Below are 25,206 nucleotides of genomic sequence, written 5' to 3' on the forward strand. Positions count from 1 at the left end.
GATGATTAGATTACGCCTGTACGCGATTACTTCGCATCTAAATTTGCATGAAATTGACACGGATGTGTTCTCGTAAACTATGTAGGCGGATCATGTAGAGTATACCTACAAATTAAGTATCTCTTTTTGTACTCCGTAGCGTGCTGTTACTCCGTTTTTTATCTTTCCTAGCAATTTTCAGATTTCTCCTTTCAAAAATCGCTCTAATTTTAAGACACATTACACATATATGATTTTTAATAATAACAACAGTATTTACACGCCTTATACAGGCAAAAACTATGGTTATTTATTACTATTTATAATAAATAACCATAGTCAGCAATACTCAACACATCGTGATTCACGCAAAAATTTATTCTAAAAAAGATTTATAGCTTTTGAAACGATTAAATCTGTCATTTCATCTTAAGAAAAAGGTTTACAAGACAAAATGACAGGTTCAACCGTTCCAACGCGAATCAATAGCGAACTGTCAGCGACAGAAATTCGCGGCCGACGATTTCAACAGGCGATTCTCGCCTTTCATTCGACCATCGACGGCGGCGGAGCCCGCGGATGAAGACATCGGCTCGCACTATAAATAGTTGACCCGAAGAAATGTTTCCCAGATCGCTTTCCCGCATGCTCGCTACTCGGAAACCATGCTGTTTTTCCGCCTGTTTTCAATGCAGGCGAGATGATTCACGCGCTCAACGAGCTCAATCACTTGCCCGACTCTATCTTTATCGCTCGTCAAGTGTAGAACAAGGATAGAATAAGCGAATAGCGCTAATAGCGCGCTCCTCGAACGCAGCCTATATACGAGTTCTACAATTCCACGAAGAACGGAAATTACACGCGACGCAGAATCCCTTTGATGAATCCGCGATTTAACCTCGGATCTAACCGCGTCGTACGGATTTATTTTCGTATCTTGGATTTTCACGTAACGTCTGCGTGAACCTCACTTTCAACCGCGTGCACGAGATAAGCACATTGCCGTTCGCGTCACTTAAGAAAATATTATTATTCCAGACAAGATTTCTCTGTAATGAAAAAAAAAACCAGATTCTAAATTTACGAACGAATCTAGAGGGAAATATTTTATATTGTTGATTAAGGGTATTCCTGGAACGCTACGCGGTAATTCGAGTATGTTTATTTTACAAGGTATAAAATAAACGTATATATAAAAGCCCATGCTCTCCAATTCGTAAAATCGCTAAATTTGCATAAAAAAGAACGTTATGAACACCTGCGTAAATTATTCGAGTAAAACAAAGGTAAACGTCATGTAAAATTGATACTCCAGTTCTTGAGATATGTCACGAATCGTCGTCGACGACTTATCTGTAACCGGAGATGTGTCAGAATAATATCCGAGTGTTCGATTGTGTAGAAACTGTCCGATACACGGATAAGCATTAATCTCTACAAATATATAATCTCTATAATTCCCTCGTGTTCATCTTGCGTTATCAAAGTCGATATTAACGAGATTGAAGCCGATGAGAAAAAAACGATACTCGAATTAAATTTCGCACGGGAATGTCGTAAGCTTGTTGCTCGTCTCGGCGAGCGTCTGCTCAAGTGTATCTTTAGCTCTTTATTTACGGACATATTATTGATAACAACACCGTTCTGACGCATACGATAGTTGGACTAGCGGACACGTCTTATCAACGCGTCTTCGAAAAGGCAAAAGGGCCGCGTATTATCAGTAAATTAACGGCGTGGCGTGAGATGTTGTTTGCTTGGGGCGACTTTCGTCAGCGATCGACACATTTGAGAAGCCGGTTGCGTTGCATCGACGTCGATTAACTCTGATCAACTGGTCTTGTTCTATACGATATATATATATATATACGGGCTGCTCCCATAAAATACAGACACTAAGCATTATTCCTCACAAAATTTAGAGCTAGTTCTTTTCTTTCGCAATTGTCGAAAGAAACCGTATCACATTTAAGTCTCTTGGTCGTAAATTAAAATTCTATTTAATTAAAAAAAGGTTCACTTTACACACGAGTGTGAATCGAGCAATAAATGATAATTTTTCGTGATTCCTTAAGACTTTATTCGAAAACGATTTTGAGCATTCCGTTTCCAAGGTCCTATCTTACATCAATCAACGTCCGAAGAGATTTCGTTTGATAGATGGTATTCAATTTTATTCTCGAAATCAAAACAACGTGGCAAAAACGCGATAAAAAAAATTCAAACATTCGTATAACGTTAGTAATTTACTATTGCTAAAGATTACCCGAGGAGAAGAGGGTCTGAAACGTTCCGATAATTGCGCAATCTCAAAAGTGCGACGCGATTCGTTTTAATCGCGAGTCCCAGGTCGGAACGCCGGGAATCGGACAAATCGCACGGTCGATGCAACGCAAAATTTGACGTATCTCTTTGAGTTTCACACAAACTTGCGACAATTAAGAGGCACCTTCCGTGAGATCCACGAGGGTCACTCGATCCTGGCGTGATGCCCGTTTTATCTATCGTCGAGAAGCTTCGAATGACTTTACTCCATGGGAAAACGGAGCGCGACGCGAGATGCGAGATATGCGAGTTCGCTCTCGAGAGGTCTTTCCCTCACAAGAGAGAGAAACTTTTACTGCGTGTGTTTAGTCGACGACGCGTCGGGGGGCACTGACCATTAGACCATACCGACTGGTCCGCGAGAGTGTCGAATGCATCTGACTATGCCAGGGTGAGAGGAAGGGAGGGAAACATACTCGGTGGAATCTTGGCGGCGGAGCCGCATCGCGGAATCCGCGTGTGTATACACTGTGTGTACGCTCTCGCGCGTGGGCCGCGCTATAGGCTCGCGCCACGCGCGGAACCGCGCGTGCACGCGGTACGGGTCAGCGCATTATAAAAATCATAACTATTTGATAAGACTACATATAAATATAGTGCGAGTTTCGATTAATCAATTATTCACATTTTTCAAAGATCCCAAGTTGGTTTCCAATCTGATTTCCAACGATCCTGGAATTGCGAAACAGTGCGACAATGTAATGTGTGCAAAAGGAAGGTTTTGGAAAGAATATTGTTTGGAAAAATTCTTACGAGCCTGATGGTCTCGAAAATATGCATTCGACAGAATGATAAAATTTCGTTAGAGCACGATCCAGTACAGGAGCGACTTATTTATCAATTAATGTCACGGATGAATCTCGATAGTCTTGATACGAAACATTATCGCACGAGACGTTTCTTTTAATATTCTATATGACGTAGTACTGAGAATGAAAAACAAATTTGATTCAGGCCGATATTCATAGTCCGTTCTTATTCCAAGACTGTCTTAAGTAATGTCTTAAGATGCTAATACGGTTTTGTGATTGGTCCATGACATCTTAAGATTGTACTTAATACCGTCTTTAGAGTGCGAATGCAGTTCGTATGTTAAGCAAAGATATGTTGCTTCTGCGAGTGATAAGTGAGAACTGCGCTTTTTAAAATCTCCAGATAGCTCTTCGCCTTTGAGAAAGATTTATGGGTGATAAAACGTTCGGAACAAAAGGATCCTGACCTAGTATTTTAGCAACAAGAAGATACGACACTCGACAGATACGGAGTCCATTGAAATTTGGCATTTTAACGTTGCACGTAAATATTCGATCATCGGCGGAAATTCTTTTGCGGAACATTTTGGGAGGCACAGAGATTTCAAAATTATCAATTATAGAAACTTAACGTGACAGTTTTTAAGATTGAAAGTTACAGGCACACGTGGCGGAGCAAGACCATTAATATACTCGGCAAAATTTTTGGAACTGGATTTACGTCACATTCCCATATTATCGATGTATTATAATATGCGACTTTAGTCATAATTTGCACACGCGCGTGGAACATACCGAGGGAACTTGGCACAAACATCTCGCAACGCGCGACAGCGCGAGGCGAAACACGCATTAGTATTTTTAACACTGTGGGCCTTTTAAGGCACAGTCGATTTTTTATTTTATCATTCCCACGGGAATGAGGGAAAAAAACTGCAACATTTCCAAACTATGTAAGTATAGAAATCACTTTTTGAAACCTTAAATATGATACATGGATTTTTATAGATCTTTTGTAATACAGAAACGCTTTAAAAAACCTTTTGGACTTAAAAGTCCCAGGGTGTCCGGGTGAGTGCTCCAAGAACACGATCCACCCATCAGTTAATAATAGTACACTCGCGGACACACACACGACGACTCGCGATTGGCGTGCATGCTTTATTACCGCTGTGACCCACATCGCACGGTGCGATACACACACGCAACACGCACGCACGATCGTTATGTGCGTGCGTAACTGCGTATAGGTGTCACAAGGCAGATTACGCATGCACGAGTGATAGACCGAGGGACGTACGTGCGAAAGGCCGTTCTATTGTTGACAATTGTATAAATTATAAATAAAGCGTGTCCGTTTGAAAAACATACCACCTTTGTAACTTAAGAACTGCGTTATAGATAGGCGATATGTTTTTCATCTCGCTGCGCCTCGCCGAACGATCCCGTTGCGTGTTTATCTTCCCCTTGTCTCGTACTCGATATGTATACAAGCCACAAATCTGACACTGTTAGCGTTTTGTTTCACCGGCAATTTAATGTTTTAATTTATATCTCGTCGTGTAAGAGTAATTACTCGATAAAAAGAATAAATTTTTGATATCTTTTGAATTATTTACAGAAACATAATAGCTGATGTGATACCAACTATCAATTTTTTAAATGTGTACGTCTTAAAAAGTTAATGCAAGCAGAATATTGAGCTACTCCACAAATTAGAGAAACCAGAAAGTTTTGAAAATAAGAAACGCTTAGAGAATAGAGAAGCAATCGGGAAAACTGTGGAAATTTTTTGTTTAGTTACTAATTAGCCCCTGCAAATAAACGATTTAAAAAATAACACATATGTAGCAATACTTATCAATATTTCAGGTAATAGCGCAGTACGAATTGATGTGTTGATGTTTTATTATGTCAATTTGTATTACATTGCATTATTTGAGAAGTATGGCCGTATATGTAAAAGGTAATAAATCTTCGTATTGTAACTCAAGTAAAACCTGACGTGCATTTCGAAATGTAAAAGTCGCTGACACAATGAAGAATGGGCATAATTTTCTCGACAAATAAATATTGATTATTTTTCACCGCAATGCATTATGCTATGTGCGTGTAACTTCTTTCTTTTACGTCGCTGACAAACTCGTGGATGTTTGTTTTAGCAGTGTGCGATGCACTAACTGATTTAATTACGTAGTCGTTCTTGTCGCGCCGAACAATTTTCGCGTGCGCCAAACACGGCAGCTGAACTAATTGGCGTTTACTGTCGCGATCCGAGCGAGGAATTTCCTCCAATTGGTGTCACAGACTGTCAGCGACATCGTGCAAGCCATGCCGCGAATCACGAGAATGTTATATTCCTGGAACGAGATATTCTCGCACGTGTTTGAACCTCTCCTTGAAGTCGAACCAATCAATTCCATAAAAATAAATAAAATTACAAATTAATCATAATTATTCTGGCGATAAAATCAAGAAAGGAGCAAATTGATAAAAAGTAGAGTTAATTAGTTTGACCTGCGAAAGAGACACATTTATATCTGAAGGTGTCAATTCGAAAATTTAACTAAAAGCCTAGAAAAAGATGTCATCTGATTTAGCAATCGTGTTTTTATTACGTGCCTTAAACGAGAACGTCGCTTAATATTTATATTCAGTTATATTTATATTTACTTATTCATATTTATGTTTATATAGTATGTATAGATACACACTGCTCCTTTTTCACAGTAAATAATCGTTTCACTTGAAACTCTTTGCTGGTCTCTTTTAACCTTGACATTTACTATACAGAATGAAGACTCGTCCTGAGTCAGCTGTGCACTTTGAATGAAGTGAGGGAAAGAAGCTTTTGACACAAAGCGACCTTCACAATGCAGGTAATCTAAAACTTTAACCTCTATGTAAATCAAAATCAAAATAAACCGTATAAATTAATTATTCGCCTGTTTTACAACAGATAAATAAGGCTTATCAACAATCACGTTTAATGTTAAATGTTATGTTTGTACTGAATGTGCTTGCCGTTTTATCTTTAAAAAGGTTAGCTGTAAATAGTTAAATTTAGACTTGAACAGTTTATGATCAGATCGTGAAGAATTACGCAGATATTTTGCGTATTATAACTGTATTGTGTGTGTGTGTGTGTGTGTGTGTGTGTGTGTGTGTGTGTGTGTGTGTGTGTGTGTGTGTGTGTGTGTGTGTGTGTGTGTGTGTGTGTGTGTGTGTGTGTGTGTGTGTGTGTATGAGGAATAATGTAAATAAAGTAAAACGTAATTCACAACATATTAAAATAAAGCGGATTAAAAGTAGATAATAGAGTTTATTATATTCTATATCAAAACAGATTTGCTACCGTATACATTATGATAATGATTATCGGTATCTTATATATCAACAATCTTATCACGAAAGTGTGTTCAGTCGACTCTGTAACAAGTGCTTGTGTTACACACCACGATTATAGATGATGAATTTTTTAACTGGTAATTATAGATTTTAAAAGCTTTATCAAAAGACTCATTGTGTGACGTCAAAGTTGAAAGTGTGTGTAATATCGTAACATATTAAATAAATCATGTCGCAAATGGGTGCTCATGATATACTCATATAACAACAATAACTCATATAACTCATATAACATTAACTCGAGATCGATTTTTCTTTATTAAAAGTTTTGATTTTTATTTCGTAACACCTTTTTAATTTAACCCTCCGAGAACACACCTATTTTTTCCTTCACGGAGAACACTCTGGGTCAATCTGACCCTACACAAACTTTGATCGTCCACCATTTTAAATTGGCGAGTGCGATCAGCTTGAAAAAATTTCCAGATGTACTTGGAACATTGTTAAATCAATTGCTATAAATAAAAAGTGCCGTTGGAATTATTTACATATTTAAAAAAATTTAAAAAAATCAATTTTTTGAAAAAAATGTTTTTTAATTTTTGAGTGTTTTTTAGAAAAAAAACGTAATTTACGAACAAAATTTTATTTTTTTATTAAAAAATAAAAAATAAAAAAACAAGGTCAAATTGACCCAGTGTGTTCTCGGAGGGTTAAATACCTATAATAATATTAATCCACAGCAATAAAAAAAATTTAAATATCTATGCGACTAATTTTTTCCTAATTTTAATTCCCAAATCCAAACTCTATCTTTAAAATATAGTGTACAAAATACTCGTAAAATTTTAACGATGCAAAAGACACTATCGCCAAAAAAATCAGCATTTTTAATTTATCAAACTATCAAAAAAAGGTAATTTTGACACACAACAATGTATAGGAACTTAATTATCTTAACGAAAGCGAAATTCTCTCTCTCTCTCTCTCTCTCTCTCTCTCTCTCTCTCTCTCTCTCTCTCTCTCTCTCTCTCTCTCTCTCTCTCTCTCTCTCTTTCTCTCCGATGACGATAGCTCCCATAAATATTCAACACGTCAGCTAATACCAGCGATATGGTGCAGTCGGCTCTAAGCAGCTTGTAGGAAATTTCCTTGAAGCGCCGAAGAACGCGATCGAACACCGCACGGTTACGTCTATTTACGGCAATCGCGTGAATTTGCGTGATTCAATTTCTGGCGGCCGGCCGCGGCGATTCAGCGCGCGCCAAGACGAGTGGCATAGCGTATATAGACGTAGCGGAAGGGATCAATACTGCACCTCCTTGGCACGGTTACCGTGATGGATCTCCGCATGAGGCACGTCCCAATCTTTTCCCATTCGAGAACGTCGACACCTTCCCGTCGTCGTCGCGGCATGTAGGACCCGCGTTCTCGCGACAAATGTACCGTGCCGCGGGACGAAAATAAGCCGGCGTCAGTATTTTCGATACGCATTGGCACGTCGTTAACACCCAGCCCACGTCGCCAGGGTTTACTGCGGTGATTTCGGAATCAAAGGATTCGAAACGGGATAAGTTCGTAATTTGCACGATCTTACGTTGAACGTATAATCTCTTTAGTTTAACGGCACCAGTGAATAATATCGTAATAACTGTATCTTCGACTATTCTTGGTAATTAATTTTCCCCAACGCTGTTTCGCCGATAATATTTTTCTAAAAGATTTTTACGTGACATTACAGAATTGTATCTTGCTTAGGCAATATGTTATGAAACTTTACATCGAGACATTTGTGTAAAACGCAAAAAGTAAACATGATATTTCTGAAACAGTTTTGCAGTTAGAACGTTTTTTTTCCGCCGTCAAACTATGGGCGGTATTCGTAGTCGATTCTTATATTTAAGACCGTCTTAAGTACGATCTTGAGATGTTATGAACCAATCACAGAGCCGTATTATTGGCATCTTAAGACATTACTTAAAACGGTCTTGAAATAAGAACCTATATGGCTGGTATTCATAATCAGATCTTATTTCAAGACCGTCTTAAATAATATCTTAAGGTGCTCTGTGATTGGTTAATGACATCTTAAGACGATTGTACTTAAGACGGTCTTAAATATAAGAACTAAGAACTGACTATGAATACTGACCTATGAATACCGGCCTATGTCCAAGTGAAACTTGTGAAATATGGATTTGTTCTAGTGAAATCGAAAAAAAATTCTAAAATGTCGAAATACATAAAAACGAGAATAATTAAAACTTGACTTTAGTTAATTTATACTTCTTATAGAGAATTTTGAAAAATAAAGAGTTTTTAGAAGAAAAAATATTCTTCCAAGAATAAAAACTTAACTATTTTATTGGAAACAGACATTATGTAATTGCGTAATAACAGATAATCGCCGACTATGTCTCGGCCTTGACCGTAAATATACAGGAATTACTTGAAACTCATAAGAATTACATTCTAACACGTTATTTGAACATCAGTGTAAAAAGGTCTTGATAATTCGAGCGGAATAATCCCAAACAATGTTAAGCTAGAACAATGTTTCCTCCTAATTATTAAACTATTAAAGTAACACACTGGCGTACTTACAACTTGTATACTTGAGTAATTTGCAGTTTTAATGAAGAGCCTGCTTTATATGCGCTTTATATACGCTTTAGGAAGATAAGCGACATGACTCACGGTCGGAAAATTCCGAAAAGACTTAAAAACTTGCGATTCTCTATACGAGAATACGTATCTTATAAGCAAGATAATCTAACAATAAATACATTTCGCAATTAAGAAGACGAAGATACAGTGGCTGTTAGTTGTGTTATTGACAAGATAAGAAACGCTGATGATTACAACGGACACAGATTCGTCATCATTGTTATTCACACACGGAATAATCCTTCCGCGATGCGGAAATGCCGTTATCTGGGACAGTTTCACGGTAAAGTGACGTCGACATGAATGCGTTTTGTCAATTACATCGATCCCGCCATCAAAACGGTTAAACATCGCACAATCCGACATGTAACACGAGCCCTCGCGCTCGTTTTTACCTTCGAAAAATTCATCCGGATCGATCAGAAAATTCGGCAGGCGCAAGGAACCAAGGAACGCTTCGCTCTCCGAAGTGGTCACACCCCTGATCGACATTTTTCCCAGGTCGCCCTGAGTCACGCGATCCTCGATGCAGCGTAAATTATTGCACTACCGACGGTTCCTTTTGCTTCGAAAGAAAGTTTATTAACTCGTCCCTCCTGATGATAAAAGATTCTTCAGAGGTTTTCAGGGTTGCCACAAATAAATGTCTTTCGCGATACCGCGCGTCTTTGTGACTCTATACAAAAAATACTACAATCGTTTGCAAGAAATGAGGATCGAACTCGACGCCGACTTTCAATAACGCGTCGTGCGCTTGTATACCGTGTGAAGACGTCGCACTAAATAACGTGCTAATCACCGTGCTTATCGAACGTGCCAACGCACGAAGGTCACGAAGGCAGACACACAATGACAATAGGGAACACCGGAACAATTTCGAATGTGCGAATTCAGAAGCGAGACGTAATCTTCCCAACCGGAAGATCCAACCGACCACGATTGCAAAACACGACGAGACTATGCCAATTTGTATCAGCCAGTCTATACCTTTGACGTCGACGAGCAAGCGATGTAAATATTGGTTTAGAAAATATAGTTTAACTAAAATTATATTTCGATTTTCGAAATATAATAGTAAAAATTTAATTTAACAAAAAATTTGGAAAATATCTTGATGCTATATACTGTTATGATTAAGATAATTCACTGAGAAATCATTGAATTGAGTTGCAATTCGTTTTTTTTTCTGGATGAGTAACTTGGCTTTTCTCCTCTTTTCATAACTAATTCTTGCTAATAACTAATTTTTAGAGTCATTTAGAAAATTAATTAAAGTCATTTATCTCTCTTGCATTGAGAAACTTAAAAAATAAAAGAACTTGATGTTATTTGTGTCGAAGATTATTTATGACTCACCCAATTAAAATCGATTTAGATCGGAATCAAGAAATGTGTACAAGATTTTCGCGAGCGGAGTTTCGCCGGCCAATTATCGCCCAGGATTCAACTCGATTCGCCGCCGGAGCTATTTTCCGGAGCGAAATCTCTTAAGCTTCACGTATTCCACTATCAAGATTCACCATCAACGTCGACCTCCAAATTGGCCGTGCGATTATCGCAGGGATATGTTTTCCGAGAAACTCTCAGAATTTCACGTAACGCCACTTTATCTCGGGGATTTACGACTGCATAACGCGACTCAACGGAGGAGCGCCGCGAAAACTACCGTGATGGTCGAATCGCGGTTTACTTCTACTTCTGGGAAGCTAACTCTTGCCCTCTATTCACGCTCCGAAAGTCTCGCCTCGCACTGACGAGACGAGACGAGAACACCGACGGGCACTATTGTGACGACGCGACGGCCAAAATACGATCGGCCGTATGCGACGAGACGAGAAGGTCTTAGGCTGCCTGCCAATTTTTCCGAAATCTTCACTCGCGTCCTTAACACGATTTTGTGTTCAAAAAAATAAAACGCTTTACTACGTATAAACAATCCTCCGTGTCACTCGAATTCATTGTAATTAGAATTATCCTAGTTTGGTAAATCATGAGGCGTACTTGAAATTGTTATACAAAAAGCTCTTTTAAACGTTCATTATTTTATTGCCTTCGTTAGATCTTATCTGTTCTTTACTATAACTTGTAAAGTTGTTGTTCTCATATTCTTCCTTTCAGCACCTTATTCTGCGTCTTTTGCTGATGTTGTAATTATCAATTAATCATACTATGCAATGTGTAATTATAATCATACTAAAGGGACCTCTCTTAATACTATTTGTACATAAATAAATAATAGATTTTTGTGATAAATAATGAATACAATATTGAAGCAACAGTCAACAGCAGTTTCTATTCATCTCGTTTCTTCGTAAAAAATTTCGTGTTTTCGTTAATTTTCTTTGATTATTTGAAATTTTTTCCTATATATATATAGCACCGCAAGAATCGGCGAGTGACGACGGAAAATCTCCGAGGCATTCGTCTTCCTTTCGCGGCTGCCGCGTATATAATTCATATCGATCTCCATCCCTCTCGCGAACTTCAATTAACTTCGCCTTCCGTGCGGCCAAATAAAAGGTTGTCGCTACGTGCGAGTCGTGACTGCCATAATGCACCGTCTAGTGCCACGATACGTATCGCGCACGTTTCGCGGTGTAATTGCAGTCAAGCGGGGTGATTGGCCATTTCAAGCGGGAAATCACGAAGAAATGCAGCGTCTAAATGAAGCTTCGCAGAGAAAAACAATTCCAAAACAATCGGAGAACGACTACATTTTTGTGATATTAGCGTCATCGTTCAAGAAGTTAAAAAATATAACTTCTATTTTCAACGAATAAATAGTCTTCAAAAAATAATTCCGTACAAAATCTTTACGATTTGAGGAGATCAAGGAATACCTATATATATATAAGCTTTGATACAACGAATAAACACTCATCAAAGACTAACACTGCATTTTTGAAATTAACTCAACTTCAAGAAGCTAAAGAATAACATTGGCTCAACTCGAACAAACGTCTGTCAAAGAAGAACTTTTTGACAACTTTTGTGATTTTTAAATCGCTCTTATTATCTTGCGCAATTATGACCGTGTTGCATGTTTTAACGAATCGGCTCTTTGCACGGCTAATTGATCAGAACCAGTCACATCGTAAAATGACAAATCGACGGTACTCACGATCGCGATGATCCACGTTGTGACTCGGAGTTGTCGAGCTATCGGCATCGCCCTCGCCGTCCAATTCGTAATAGAGCCTGTCCGCGTCACCGTTCACCTCCTTCACGCCGTTCATGGCCATCACGTCTTCCATAATTCTGCAAATGCGTTTGTCACCTTGAGTGCTCGCTTTATTTAATTATCCGGCGGCGTTGACGTGGCTGCATTATCAGAGATTTCTCGATAAGCTCTCGAAGCGCGCTGTTTACAAAACCGTGCGCTTCGTACAAGAAGATGTATAAAGTATACAATCTCTCCAAGATGATATATATGTGACGTATATATCTATAATATGATTCTAAAAAATACCATTTGCTAAAAATATGTTTCTTTTAGATTGTTTTCTATATTTTTCTCCTATATTCAAGATTGTTACCAATTTTATAATTCAATAGATGCTACGCAAAGCATTAATTATAATGATAAATAAAATATTAAGAGCATCTTCTTTTACAATAGACATTGTAGTATTGTACTTTAATCTTTCCCCCTTCCTTGAATTATCAGGAAATCATATCAAAAGACTTTTTCTTACCGCATAAGAATTCTTATATATCTTACGATAAAAAAGGCTAATTGCGTGAAAAAATAAAATTATAGACTACGTTACTAATCTTCATAACAATTCTGAATGAGAAAAAATTTAATTATTATTATTATTTGATTATCCAATTAATAAAATGTCCGAATGCACAGATTATAATATGTAATTAATAATATAGAAGATTATTGGAGCACTATAGGTACTATAAAAGCACTACACCCTAGTCTTGTTTTACACTAAAAATTGTCATTTTTGCTCTTATCTTTCCCCCCTTCCTTAAATTATCAGGAAACCATATCAAAAGGCTTCTTCTTATCGCATAAGAATTCTTATCTCGCGATAAGAAAGGCTAATTGTGAGAAAGTAAAATTACCCTGCGATATTAATCTTCATTCTGACAACAATTCTGAATGAGAAAGAATTTAATTATTACCATTTGATCGTCCAATTAATAAAATGTATGAATGCACAGATCACAATATGTAATTTAGTAATAGAAAATTATTGGAAAAGATAAATCTCGATTGATTTAAATGCGCATAGCTATCAAATTAACAAGATATATTGCAAACTAGTTTGCACATTGATGCCGCACTCCGATTAGCTTTATCGCGCATCTCTGATGTAACAAATTTGTTATTCTATCAAGTTTAAATGTTCGGCTCACGCATGCAACTGCCAATTAAGAGCATAAAGTCGCGCTCGTTTAAACAAGGATTAATCGCATCATTGTGATGTAATTAGCTTGGAATCGTTTTGAAAACAGCGACGTGCAATATTTCTTTCGTCGTATTTTACGGTTTAACTCTATTAATGCCTGCAGGAAGTTGGAGTGTTGCACGTAGTTCATTAGTATACAGCGACGACAGTTAACGCCGCGTATTTTTTTTTCTCTGCATGCGTATCATGCGCTATTTTTCGATCAATTTACATAACTCTCGTGATCGTAATTAATAAATTTTTACATTATGCGATAAATTATCTTAACTTTGTTTAACCGATTAAATTATTTCTTGGCTTGAGAATGTGTGCATCTTTCGTATAATTATCTATACATCTTTTTCATTATTAAACATCCAAATTTGTAATTTTAATTTATTACACAATATATGTAAAATTTAATAATTTTGAATGAAAAAGATCAGTACATATTGACATCTCTGACATTATTATGGAGTGTGAAGAGCCTTTTAAAATATCACAAAATAAAATTATGCAAGGAAATATTTACATACCGCTTCCCTCTCCATACATACTATATAAAATATATACCGGCATTAAGCGTTAAAAAGTGCAAACTTAAATAGATCAGTATCGTTAAATGTACGTGCATGCCATTCTTTCCTCGCTCACAGACTCTCCCATTAGAGACCTTTGCCAGAAGAAGCACATGTGTATGTACGTGGGTCGCGCCAGCCGATCAATTGATACGCTAATGATCCGCGCGCGCGCGCGCGCTCGAATTTTTCATGCGGCAAATGCAAAATTAACTCGTTATCACCGGCCATCTCCGTGTCGTGTCACGAAGGCGCAATTCATCTGCTTCAACCACTTACGTCTTACGTCTCTCTCACCACACGCTGATGATCTCGTTGGCCCCGCGTCTGCGAAGAGAAACGTCTCGCGCGCGCGATCGGCGCGATGAATCGTCGCGCTGCTGCCGGGCGAACGGCTACAATGGACGGCGACGGTGAAGGCGAGCGAATCGCGAGTCGGCGCGGCACGCGCGCTCGGCCAATCACGGCGCGGGTGCACGCTCTGGGAACCGCTTTGATCCTCACGATTCTCACGATGCACGATTGACGACAGAGTGAAGTTGTTCGCAGTTGAGGTTGAGGGGCGGCGCGGTCGTACGCGACGCTTCACCACGACGACGTTCAGCATGCAACGTTCGGCGACGTTCGGCGACGCGAGACGGCTCGAGCGGACGCGCGCGGCTCCACGCGGTTGCTCCGGTCGACACCTTTACTACGCGCGACTCGCGCGAGACTCTCTCATTCCTACTCGAGTACCGAGTACCGAGTACGCTCGAACACCTGACGATCGTCACCGCGAGCCGCCGGCGCACGCTCCAGAGGCTCCAGCTCCACCGCTCGATCGCTTGATCCAGCTGCGCCGCGGCCCGCGCGCGTAAACACGCCTGTCGCCTTGTGCGTCGTCGGAGTCCGGGTCTGACGCACGCCGCGCGAGTCACGACCTACGACGTACTTATCGGGGTGACACATGGGGGTCGCTGATGCGTCAACATGCGAATTTAGATGCTTATCGGAGAACATATGCGAGATACATGATATGCACGCTCCAACATATTATACATATGCATTCACGTGTCAACAAAGGCACGATTCGTACGATTGACTCTGCGCGTGTATATATATATATAAACTGCAACCCCCTTTTGTAAAGAATAATAATAATAAAACTGATAATGCCTGATGAATATTTCTGTACATGTTGGCCGATATACTGATAAGGTTATATAGATTTTAAATTTAATCGAATCCTTCGACATATTCTAAAAAATACTTTGCTTACATATAATGCCACGAATGCAGGATTCAATTTAACGCAATCTAAATACGAATAATCCTGCTTTGCGATAAAATTCCGCAAACCGATTTTATTAACGTTATCGTGGAAATTTCTTTTGCATGTGCACTTCTCCCTCCCTCTCTCTCTCTCTCTCTCATTCTTTGTTTCTCTGTCTCAGTTCCTTTCACCCAATGGCCAATTCGCCCGTGATTACGCCACGATGAAGGAATGAACCTGACAGCGCGTCGCACGTTCCGCGAAACAATACCACTCTGCGCGACGATAATTCCAAAGGGAAGAGGGAGAACGAGATAGAGAGGAAAGAGAGAGAGTCCGTAGCGAAGGCGCAAAGGTACCTACCTTTCTCGGAGCACTCGCGGCGAAACGTACGAACGATCTCTCCGTCGGGTCGGCAGCTTCTACGGCACTGCGCCCGTGGTGTGACGCGCGTGGCACTGAGCGTGATTGGTCGAGGAGGCGCGACACAGCTGCGAACCGCGACGTTCCCCGGCTGGCGCAGACTCGTTCCCGTCGTTCCCATGAAAATCCATACCGCGCGATATCCATGCTGGCCGCCACACGCGTCGCTGGTCGCTGGTCGCTGTGCTGCACTAATTATATGGGACACGGACACGAGGGACCGAGGGTCCTCGTACGTGTCCTGTGGCAAATTGCATAAAATATTTAAATGAGCGCGTAAATTATAAAAAAAAAAAAGCTTGGGGCGGCCGCTGACGAGCGATTTTGGACCGGTTTACCGTAAACCGTCAACTCCAGAATCTTGGAATTTTGCATGAAAAAAATATCGGGTGGAAAAAGTAATCTATAACTGCCGACTCGCGTGATTGACGCGCTGCGAGTCTCTAACGGATTGACATATGCGGATTGATTACTATTATTAAATATGAATGTACTCGTCGAACATGTTCATTTATTGGTTTGCACATATATTATAGCGCATGTATTTTGGATGAGAAAACGAAACGGAAGAAACCTGATTTTTTTTCAAACGATTCTTTAAAGAAGCCTTCGAGTTGGCATTGTTGCTTTAAATTTATAAAGCGTCGTCTACAATACACGGAGTAAGCGTGGAGTAAGGAGTAAGAGTAGGCAGGAGTAAGCAATAGTAAGCATTGTGTCCTGATTGACCGAGCGTAATGCCCGATCTACAATAGCTGTAGTAAGCTGTAGTAAAAGCCTCAAGATGTAAGAAATTGACCAATTACAGGCGAATGTGAGGAGAATAATCGACTGTGATTGGTCAATTTCTTACGGCTTGAGGCTTACTACAGCTTACTACAGCTATTGTAGATCGGGCATAAGTGTAAGAGCAGTATAAGAGTAGGAGTAAGAAATAAAATTAATTTATTTCGCTTACGCCCTTACGCCAGCTTTCTTAAACCGAAAATAGCCCTCTTAATGCCTACTCTTACTCCTTACTCCACGCTTACTCCGTGTATTGTAGACGACGCTTAAAAGTTAATTAATCTTGAACAAATTTATAGTCTTATCTCGTCCGCGCAAACTTTTTCTTAATATTAACTTCGACGATCAATTTTTATAACGTATCAAGTGTATATTTATATATATCTCATAACAACAAATTCATCTTTTTGTGACTGTAAATGCACATTTGCGGATGTATAATTATACTCCAATTAAATTGCAAGCTTGGTTCGAAAATATATAGGTGCACGAAATAACGGACATTTTCACTCGCATCTTGTTTCACCATTTTATTCTACGCCTACACATATGTAAATATGATATTTACGGTAGCGAGCGAAACGCGGACGTAAATATAATTATTCTCCGTTTGTTACACAGCTTTCGCGCGTAAGCTCTAATTGAAACTGTAATTAGAATTAAATTCACTGTCCATATCCCAGGCATTTCTCGTATAAACTGAATCCGTTTTTGAAATTTATTCAAGATTTAATCGCATTCTTCCTCGAATCACATTTGTCTCCACTGCAGACGTTTATCTTCACTCATATCTAATCAACTCTGTGTTTTCTTCTCTCATTTCGCGTATTTCAATCAAAATCAGAATCATTGTTCATATCCATCTGTTTTGATCGCCAACATTCATGTCATGTTAAAGTATAGGATCTCATTAACGAGATCTCATTGTCGCAATTTTTCTTCAACAAATTCAACGTCCTCTAGACGCATATCTCAATTGAAATCAAAATCGCTCTCCGTGTTCGAAACATTCCGTTCAATCGTTGTGTCCGTGTCTGAATCCAGCAGGGACTTGATCGCGTCCTTCTTCTTTTTCGACTGATTCGCCTCGTTCACGGCTTCCGCCTGCTGCGATTTATCCGCGTCACCGTCCGATTTGTGTTCCGACTCCGGATCCGCCTGTCTCTGCGAGGCTTCTTCCGCTTCCGGCTTTTCCGCGCGAGTCTCAACATCACCGTCGGGATTGCGCTGTTCCTCTTTGGGCTCCTTGTACTCCTGTTCGTACGCATTATCATACGTCTGATTGGGATCGTAGGGAAGTTTCTCGGTGTAATCGTACGCCTGATTGTCAGGATTGTTCTCGTATTCTTGATTAGGGTCATATTGCTGGCTGGGATCCCCGTATTCCTGATTGGGGTCGTAGCCGTAATCGTACGCCTGATTCGGATCCTGCTCGTACTGCGCGTCAGGGTACTGTTGGTACCGTTGATCGTTGAGATCCTCAGGGTACTGTCCTTCGTACCGACCTTCCACGTACTCGACGTATTCCTGGCCTTCTTGAGCGTATCCTTGATCAGCATACCTCTCGTACTCCTCGTTACCAGCTTCGTGCTGCATATTTGGGTCGTAATATTGCTGATTTTCATCTTGTTGCTCATACTGCTGCGTTTGGCTCGGATTTTCGACATAGCCTTGCTCGACACTGTAGTCGCTGTCTTTTACCACGCCTTCGAATTGCTCGTCGACTCGAAGCTCCGTCGTCTCGACGTTATCCTTTTTTCTTCCGTCACTTCCGCCAGGTTCGCCAGGTTCCTCACCTGGCTGCGACGCGACCTTAGCTTCACCGGCTGACTGTTGACTCGAAACCGTAGAAGGCACGTTTTCAACGTCTTCGATAGGTCCATGTGTTTCGTTTTGTCCCTCGATCTCGCTCACCTCAGTCGCGTCCAACCCTTTCCTTTCCACTTCCGAGCGAGGAAGCGTATCCTGCGAAGGACGCGCGTTCTCCGCTTCGCCATTCACGCCGCTTTGCTCGAATCGTGGCAAATCACGCGAGTTCGCGATCTCCTCTTCGACACTTTTTCCCACCGCTCGGTCTCCATCAGAATCGTCTAAACGTAACTCGCGAACTTTTTTCTGCACACTCGCGAGATCCCATGGTGCCAGTTCCTCGGTGGCATCGAACAGACCTTCGATGTTCGACTCTTCACCAGTTACAAGATCGAATTCTTTTTCCTTCAGCGCATTTCTCGGATCATCGATTCGTAATTCGTCACTCGTGGCTATTTCCTCGTTCGCCTTGTTTTCCTTCGTAGTAGATATTTTTCGATCGCGCTCTCGCGACTCGGCCGCGTTATTCCAGCTCTCTTTTGCAATCTCCGCGTCTCCGCGCGCAATCTCCTGCTCTAATTTCGCTGAGTGTGTCGCAACGTCATCTCTAATTTCGTTTCTCGCCAATGTCGCGCGTCCTTCAGCCTCGCGTTTCCCTTTAAACTCCGACGCGTCGCCTCTCGCAATCTCGCGACGTCTAATTCCGTCCTCGACTTCCGTGGGTGAGCTACCGCCGCCGTTTTGCCCGGCTGAATCTCGCGTAACTTCCTTCAGATTCGCCGTCCTGGACGCGAGATCGCCAGCCAGTGCTAGGATCTTGCCCATTTCCTCGGGCACCCGCTCCTTCCTCGCCCGGTCCTCGACCGGAAGCTCCAGTGCATCCTCCGACAGGGAGACGTTCAACAAGTCGCCGCTGGTGTTCTGCTCGTGGTCCAGCTCGTCCAAGCTCTGCACGCCGTGCTCCCGATGGAGTTTTCGAATGTTGCTGATATATCGATCCAGTTCGTTCTCCACTATCGCCGTCATGTCGTCCTCGTTTAGATTAGCGCTGTCTACTCCCGAAGCGATCGGCGATCGGTGCGGTGTCTTGGCAACATCCGCTTTGCCCCACAGAAAACGTTCATTTCGCCTTATCAGACCGTCCAGGTCGTCGCTGGTGATGGAACGAATGGATCCCTCGTCGTCGGACCTCTGATGCGAACTCGCCAGAATATAGTCCATGTATCCCGGCAGCGGGCCGACTTGATTAGCGACATTTACGTCAGATCCCGTTCGATACGTATTCCCGGCCACCAAAGTCGGACCCATGGCCGCGGTATCGGACGGATCGTACTCTCTTCCCTGTAATCGCGGATCGGACAACAATACATTGGCGTTGGGATACTGAAGTAATGTTAAGGGGTCGAATTGACGTGGAGCAGGCAGGTTTCGTGACGTCTCTTCATATCGCACGGTATCTCCAGCGGGAGACCGCGCGGTCGCCGAGAGACCGGACGCGGCTTGTGCTGATTCCACGTGCTCCCTGAAGAATCGGTTAGCAGGGACAGCATGGGGCTGCATGTTATCCGAAGGTGCCATTGGCGATGAGACCGGCGCTTCCGCATATGAAACGCGAATGTCCGGGACATGCTGAAGATTACGAGGCGCACTTCCGATGTAATTGGATGGCATCATCCGCTGATATTGATGAGCGTTCGGCACGGGAGCATAAACATGCGGTTCGCGTAGAGCACTCGTCTGACGATGATCGACATCGAGGGTTGCACCTGATGGCGCAGCCGTCAAGATCGGAGGAGGATTATTTAACGAGGCGTCTACAGTAATCTGATCGTGGAACTTGGACGCGAAGATAAACCTTGATTGACTCGAATGAGGATCAGGCGCCCCCGGATGCACTCTCGGTGACGAAACGCTTCTCGTTAAATCAGGATGTGCCATCGTGACAGTCTTCTTCGGGTATTTATCTTCATTCTGGCTAGCGATGCCGCTATCTCCGGTGACGCTACCGGGTGGCCGGTGATTGGCGTAAGCGCGAAGTAGATAAGCTTCATACTGTTTCTGAAAAAAAAAGTCAACATTCTTGAAGTTGCGGATACAAGAAGAGACGTCGGAATACAGACTTCCATCATGCAGCGCAGTGTTGGCGTACAGGTTTACAAAAACAATACCCGCGACCACATTATCGTATAGTGTTTATACAACGTGCAACATTCCAGTATCAACTGTCAATGAATGTTCTTCCCCGATTAAATTACCCATTTGTGCGAATGTTGCAACTTCTCCGACAGAACTTATTCTTTCTAAGATGTCCTATGCATTTAATGACACCATATCGACAAGCACTACAACTACGTCGATAGATATACCCAGAGGGAAATGGTAAATCGGATCGACATCGATCAGACGTCGATGGTGTCTACAGCTTTCCCAGATCGAAATAGCAAATCAGATCGACGTCGATCAGACGTCGATAGCATTTACAACTTCGATCGATTATTTATAGGTTTGAATTGAAATATATGGAATATTAAAAAATTAAACGGGTTTTAATTTCTATCTACTATAAATAAACGGACATGAGGATTTTACCTGCTTTTGGTTACAAATAAACTCATTCATATTTTTCGACACGTATAAAATTAAGAAAATTATGTACATACATGCAGGGTGGACAAAATATAGCGTGAGTAAATAACGCTGTATTTTGTCCATCTTGTATGTATGTGAAAAATTATACATATGCTTTGAAACTTTGGGAATTATTTCAAGGTATTCTATCTTCTTTCAAGTATTCCGTCTTCCAAAGTTTTTAATTTATTATACAATATTATAGGTAACTCAGAGATTCGCGGAATATTTATTTCTCTTTATTGTACTTTTAATCTAGGAGTAATGCTACTAAAATTTCCGAACAGCGATTTATCAGAAGCTTTAAATGCAGTCAGAAGTTCATGGCTACGAAATGCTGCTGGGCGTAAACAAGATTAAAATGTAAAATTATTTAGGATTTCCTTTTATATGCAATTTTTGAATATTATTGGTGTTTTTTTCGCTTTATTTTTATTGCACTAGAGTAACTATTATATAGAAAGTTTGTCAGATTCAATTTTAAGTTTAAATATATAATGTACGTGTGTGCGTGTGTGTGTGTGTGTGTGTGTGTGTGTGTGTGTGTGTGTGTGTGTGTGTGTGTGTGTGTGTGTGTGTGTGTGTGTGTGTGTGTGTGTGTGTGTGTGTGTGTGTGTGTGTGTGTGTGTGTGTGTGTGTAGCAATAAAGCAATTTCTCTATAAAATAATTAAAGATTCTCCGATCAAATAATGAACACTCACTCTGAGAACATTGAGTCTGTCTTTTTTCGCGCTTATCAGTGCAAGCTTGTTCATAACTTTGTCCAACGCCGCGAGAAGCTTGTGATTCCTCTCATCCCTCGTGCGCTGCTCCTCCAGATATTGTATGTACCTCATACGCAATCGATTTATACAGACGTCGTGTCTGAAATAAAAAAAATCATGGATCGAGCTACCGTTGAGTGGCCAGGTTTAAGCTCTAAGAATAACACGCTGGCTAAGAAGACGCTTTCTTGCATTTCTCTCTCACCTATATTTATAACATTGTCAGTTCTACAAATATATAGTTTGGTCATTTGCACTTGAAAAGTTAATAAATTAACCCTAGAACGCTCAGATGTATTGCGAAATGTGCCACCGAGCCGCTTTATCTCTGTAGGACCGGTTTTACGATCAAAAAAGCGTTGAGTCGATATTGACCCCAGTATAAGTTAAAAAGTAAAAAAAATGACTTGTGCGTTCTAGGGTTAAGATTATACACGTTACACTGGGTAATCTCATACGCATTTACCTTCTTTCAAAAATTACGTATGTATAATACGTGAAAATATATATACACCTAAAGAGCGATCGATTGCCCTCACGATCAAGCCCACTTTCGTGACCTCGGTGGCGTAGTCGCCTAAGTCTTCGCGACAATATAACTAACGCATCACCCTTAAAAACGGAGACGCGCACTGTCGCGCGACATAAAATACGTGAACATTTTTATCCTGTTCTCGCGATCGATCAGATGTCTCGGATATCTCGACCAGACACGAATCGGGACGCGTAAACAACGAGAAAGAGAAAGAAATCCGCGTCGTCCCGACCGGGGAGATATGTCGACGGGAATGAGATTGCGCTCGTGGCGTTTATTGATCGTGACATTCCGTAAAACCGTACTGCCATTGGATCGATATCGAGTATTTCAGGTAATTTCTCTACAACATCGTTGCTGCACTAGGCAATACGTTAGAATGACTCATTTTAACATTTTCAAACAGAGAAATTTGTATAAGGCTTCAAAAAATATAGCTTCCAGACAAGGTAGGTTCGCGTCAATTGCAAATCTTTTGATCGCTGAAGCATCTGAAAGAGCAACTCTGTTGCTATCCTTCGAAAATCAAAATTAATTTGATATTTTTATTTATGTTTTTTTACTCGTTCTTATCGCTTTTTCCTGATCCTTAATTAATAATAGAATATAAAAGTGCGCTAATAATAATAAATATATAATAATTAGATTCCATTAAGCTATAAATTAGTACACATAAATGAGTTATGTTTCGACCAAAAGATTTGCAATTACTTGCTTGTTAATTTTTCAAATATATATAGCGAACTTCACTACGGTTCACTGTTAACTTCGCTACAATCATGATAGTGTCACAACTGTCACATTGTGACCTGGACTCTCTGCTCCAAATTTAAATCTGCCAACGTGGCAAAATCGGGGGATTTCAAGTTCTCGGATTCCCGAACGGGCGAATTGCACTTACCTGTTACGAGAATCTCGCATGAGCACGTTGAATCTCTCCTCCAATCGTATCCTCTCCTCCTCACTGGAAAATTCGCGACGTTCATGGTTTGATCGACAATCAATGGTCCCGCGATAGTCGCGCGTTCGCGTGACTATTCCAGGATGGTAGCGACTATATACTTGCCTCTTCCGCAGCTTCTCCTGAAGCTCGAACATTCTCCTGTAATAGTCGTGGCCGTCGTAAAGCGGTGCCATGCTGCGCGCCATTCAGAGTTTCAGAGGTCACGAAGTCGAAGGACGATCGTGCACATCGAGATCGAGGCGATCGACGCACAATCGATTCAAACGCTTCGCGCGACAGAGGCTCGGGTTCGCGTACGATGCGATTCGAAAGACGGCAGAGTCTTGCGGCGCCGATAATAATCGTGATTCGAGCAACTTCTAGGCATCTCTAATAAAGGACATTGAAATGAATGATAAGAAGAATTTATTAAAAAGAAGAAATGAATGAATAACGCGTGCGCAAATGCGTTTTTACTCTCTTCGATTTTTCAACAACCCCCGTGAATATCAAATTACGTTAATCTCCTCTCGTAAGAAATATATATAGATTCTGTAAAATAAAAGAAAAGACGGAAGAAACACGAGGTCTGTAACGTTCTGACAAAAATGAAAAAGTGGAAGATCCTAGAAAGGAAGATTAAGTGAAGAAATATTAAAAATGAATGAAAGTCATTGGAGAACGTGGAATATTAGAATCGTAAAAATGGACGTTGCTTAAAGAGAACTGAAGACATATGTCTCGAGCCAAAAAAGCAAGGATAAAAAGCGATCGAGAAGGGAAAGGAGATTAAAGATTCAACATGATAATGATTTTAATGCAGCGCATACTTATTTGAATTCAAAAATGATGAGATAAGCTTGAGTCGAACGGAGATTAAATTATTAGAGCGAGAACTCGAGTGTCGCGTCACGAGGACCCTCGAATTACCCTGAATTATTCGCGTTTGATAGCGGTACCGGCGATAACGAAACGAACAGTCGACGTGCGCGAAATATTCGGTATTTGAGTTCGATACGTCCGGCTTTTTCCAGGGCGAGGAAACGATCCTTCGTCATGCCGACGCGGCGAGCAACTGTCGCGGTCGAATCGTCGAGCCCGCCTTGGCAGGTCGGGGCTGTTTTAGCGGATAAACACGCAGGTGTTACGTTCCCTTCACCCCCTTTATACCGAGCGAATTCGTGCGACTAAGCAGCGGCCGTTTATCTTGAATTTCACGATGTTACGAAATACGGGCCCGCGTTCTCCAATTCTCCACCGTGTGTGTGTAGTGTGGACTCTACCCGCACGATTATCATTTCCAATCAATCGTGATTTTTCGCGTTGTTAAAGTCAAACTCGAATCCTCGTACCAACAATATAAATTAAAGCAATCAATTATAAATTCGACATATAAAAAAATAAGAAGTTTAATTATTAATTTCTTCTTTACAATCTTCTTTTTTCTTCAAAATCAAGTTACCGATCTTCACAGTTAGTTATAAATGCCCTAGTTTCACAGAAAACAAACGCTTTTAACGTTATTAATTTGTTAAATTTTTCTTCCTCTGGATCACATCAGGATGAGGGAATTTTAGCAACCTTTATTATTAACAATTTTCTTCCATTCAGCCCTTTCATTCGTGTAGGCTGTCTTGCTTTTTTTGTTAAATTCTTCACAATATGCGAATTCGTTAAATTAATCGTTAAATTTTAATGCAAAAACTTTTGTCACAAATCAGAGTTTTATTTCTTAACGCAAGAAGGTCCTTGGAGTTAGACTAAAATGGATTTATCGATTGTTATCGCATCATAAAATATTATAAATTATTTATAAAATACTATAAAAAGTAGAAAAGTATTATACCTATACAAAAAGTTTCTATTTTATCGATTTTGTACCATTAATTCTATTTTACGGAGATATGTATAACGTGATAGAAACTTTTGGTACTCCGACGGAATTCCGACGTAATCGCAATGCCGAAGTATATCGCAATCAATAAAAGTCACATTGCGGTAGTTAGCGACGAA

At 40.7% G+C, this 25,206-nt stretch overlaps 2 protein-coding genes across 12 annotated transcripts in view; both read right to left on the reverse strand.

Moving 5' to 3' along the window:
• Ampdeam (AMP deaminase) overlaps positions 1-15,826 on the reverse strand; it is a 32,036-nt gene extending 16,210 nt beyond the window's left edge. For 2 of the 9 annotated variants that reach the window (XM_077402771.1, XM_077402761.1), the window contains exons 1-2: positions 14,148-14,182; positions 12,193-12,329 (exon numbers count right to left, since the gene is read on the reverse strand). In XM_077402771.1, the coding sequence (XP_077258897.1) occupies positions 12,193-12,329; positions 14,148-14,167 (157 nt within the window). In that variant the 5' untranslated portion in view covers positions 14,168-14,182. Of the gene's footprint in view, positions 1-2,408; positions 2,634-9,466; positions 9,748-10,427; positions 10,593-12,192; positions 12,332-14,147; positions 14,183-14,331; positions 14,568-15,667 lie in introns of those variants that run through there. The other 7 variants (XM_077402763.1, XM_077402764.1, XM_077402768.1 and 4 more) reach the window with 7 other exon arrangements.
• Positions 15,827-17,028: 1,202 nt separating this feature from the next.
• LOC143895556 (uncharacterized) lies at positions 17,029-24,382 on the reverse strand. 3 transcript variants are annotated; one of them, XM_077402776.1, is made up of 5 exons: positions 24,124-24,382; positions 23,317-23,583; positions 23,152-23,214; positions 21,653-21,815; positions 17,029-20,380 (listed from the first exon to the last, which is right to left on the reverse strand). In XM_077402776.1, the coding sequence occupies exons 2-5, from the start codon at positions 23,397-23,399 to the stop codon at positions 17,486-17,488; spliced, it is 3,204 nt and encodes a 1,067-aa protein (XP_077258902.1). In that variant the 5' UTR covers positions 23,400-23,583; positions 24,124-24,382; the 3' UTR covers positions 17,029-17,485. The 3 variants fall into 3 exon arrangements, with proteins under 3 accessions (XP_077258902.1, XP_077258901.1, XP_077258903.1); XM_077402775.1 differs by having other exon boundaries at positions 24,024-24,382; XM_077402777.1 differs by lacking the exons at positions 23,152-23,214; positions 23,317-23,583; positions 24,124-24,382 and adding an exon at positions 22,182-22,742.
• Between the last annotated feature and the right edge of the window lie 824 nt (positions 24,383-25,206).

The sequence above is a fragment of the Temnothorax americanus genome, unplaced genomic scaffold (genome assembly GCF_048541705.1).
Source record: "Temnothorax americanus isolate GAGA-0224 unplaced genomic scaffold, ASM4854170v1 Scaffold16, whole genome shotgun sequence".
Classification (NCBI taxonomy): domain Eukaryota; kingdom Metazoa; phylum Arthropoda; class Insecta; order Hymenoptera; family Formicidae; genus Temnothorax; species Temnothorax americanus.

What these genes read in the sequence shown, in the direction of transcription:
- LOC143895556 (XM_077402776.1), bottom strand. Translation starts at nt 23,399, where the DNA reads ATGGCGCGCAGCATGGCACCGCTTTACGACGGCCACGACTATTACAGG. An exon ending in ATGCGAGATTCTCGTAACAG is followed by an intron (nt 21,816 to 23,151) that starts GTAAGTGCAATT and finishes TTTTTATTTCAG; the next exon opens with ACACGACGTCTGTATAAATC. An exon ending in ACAGACTCAATGTTCTCAGA is followed by an intron (nt 20,381 to 21,652) that starts GTGAGTGTTCAT and finishes TTTTTTTTTCAG; the next exon opens with AAACAGTATGAAGCTTATCT.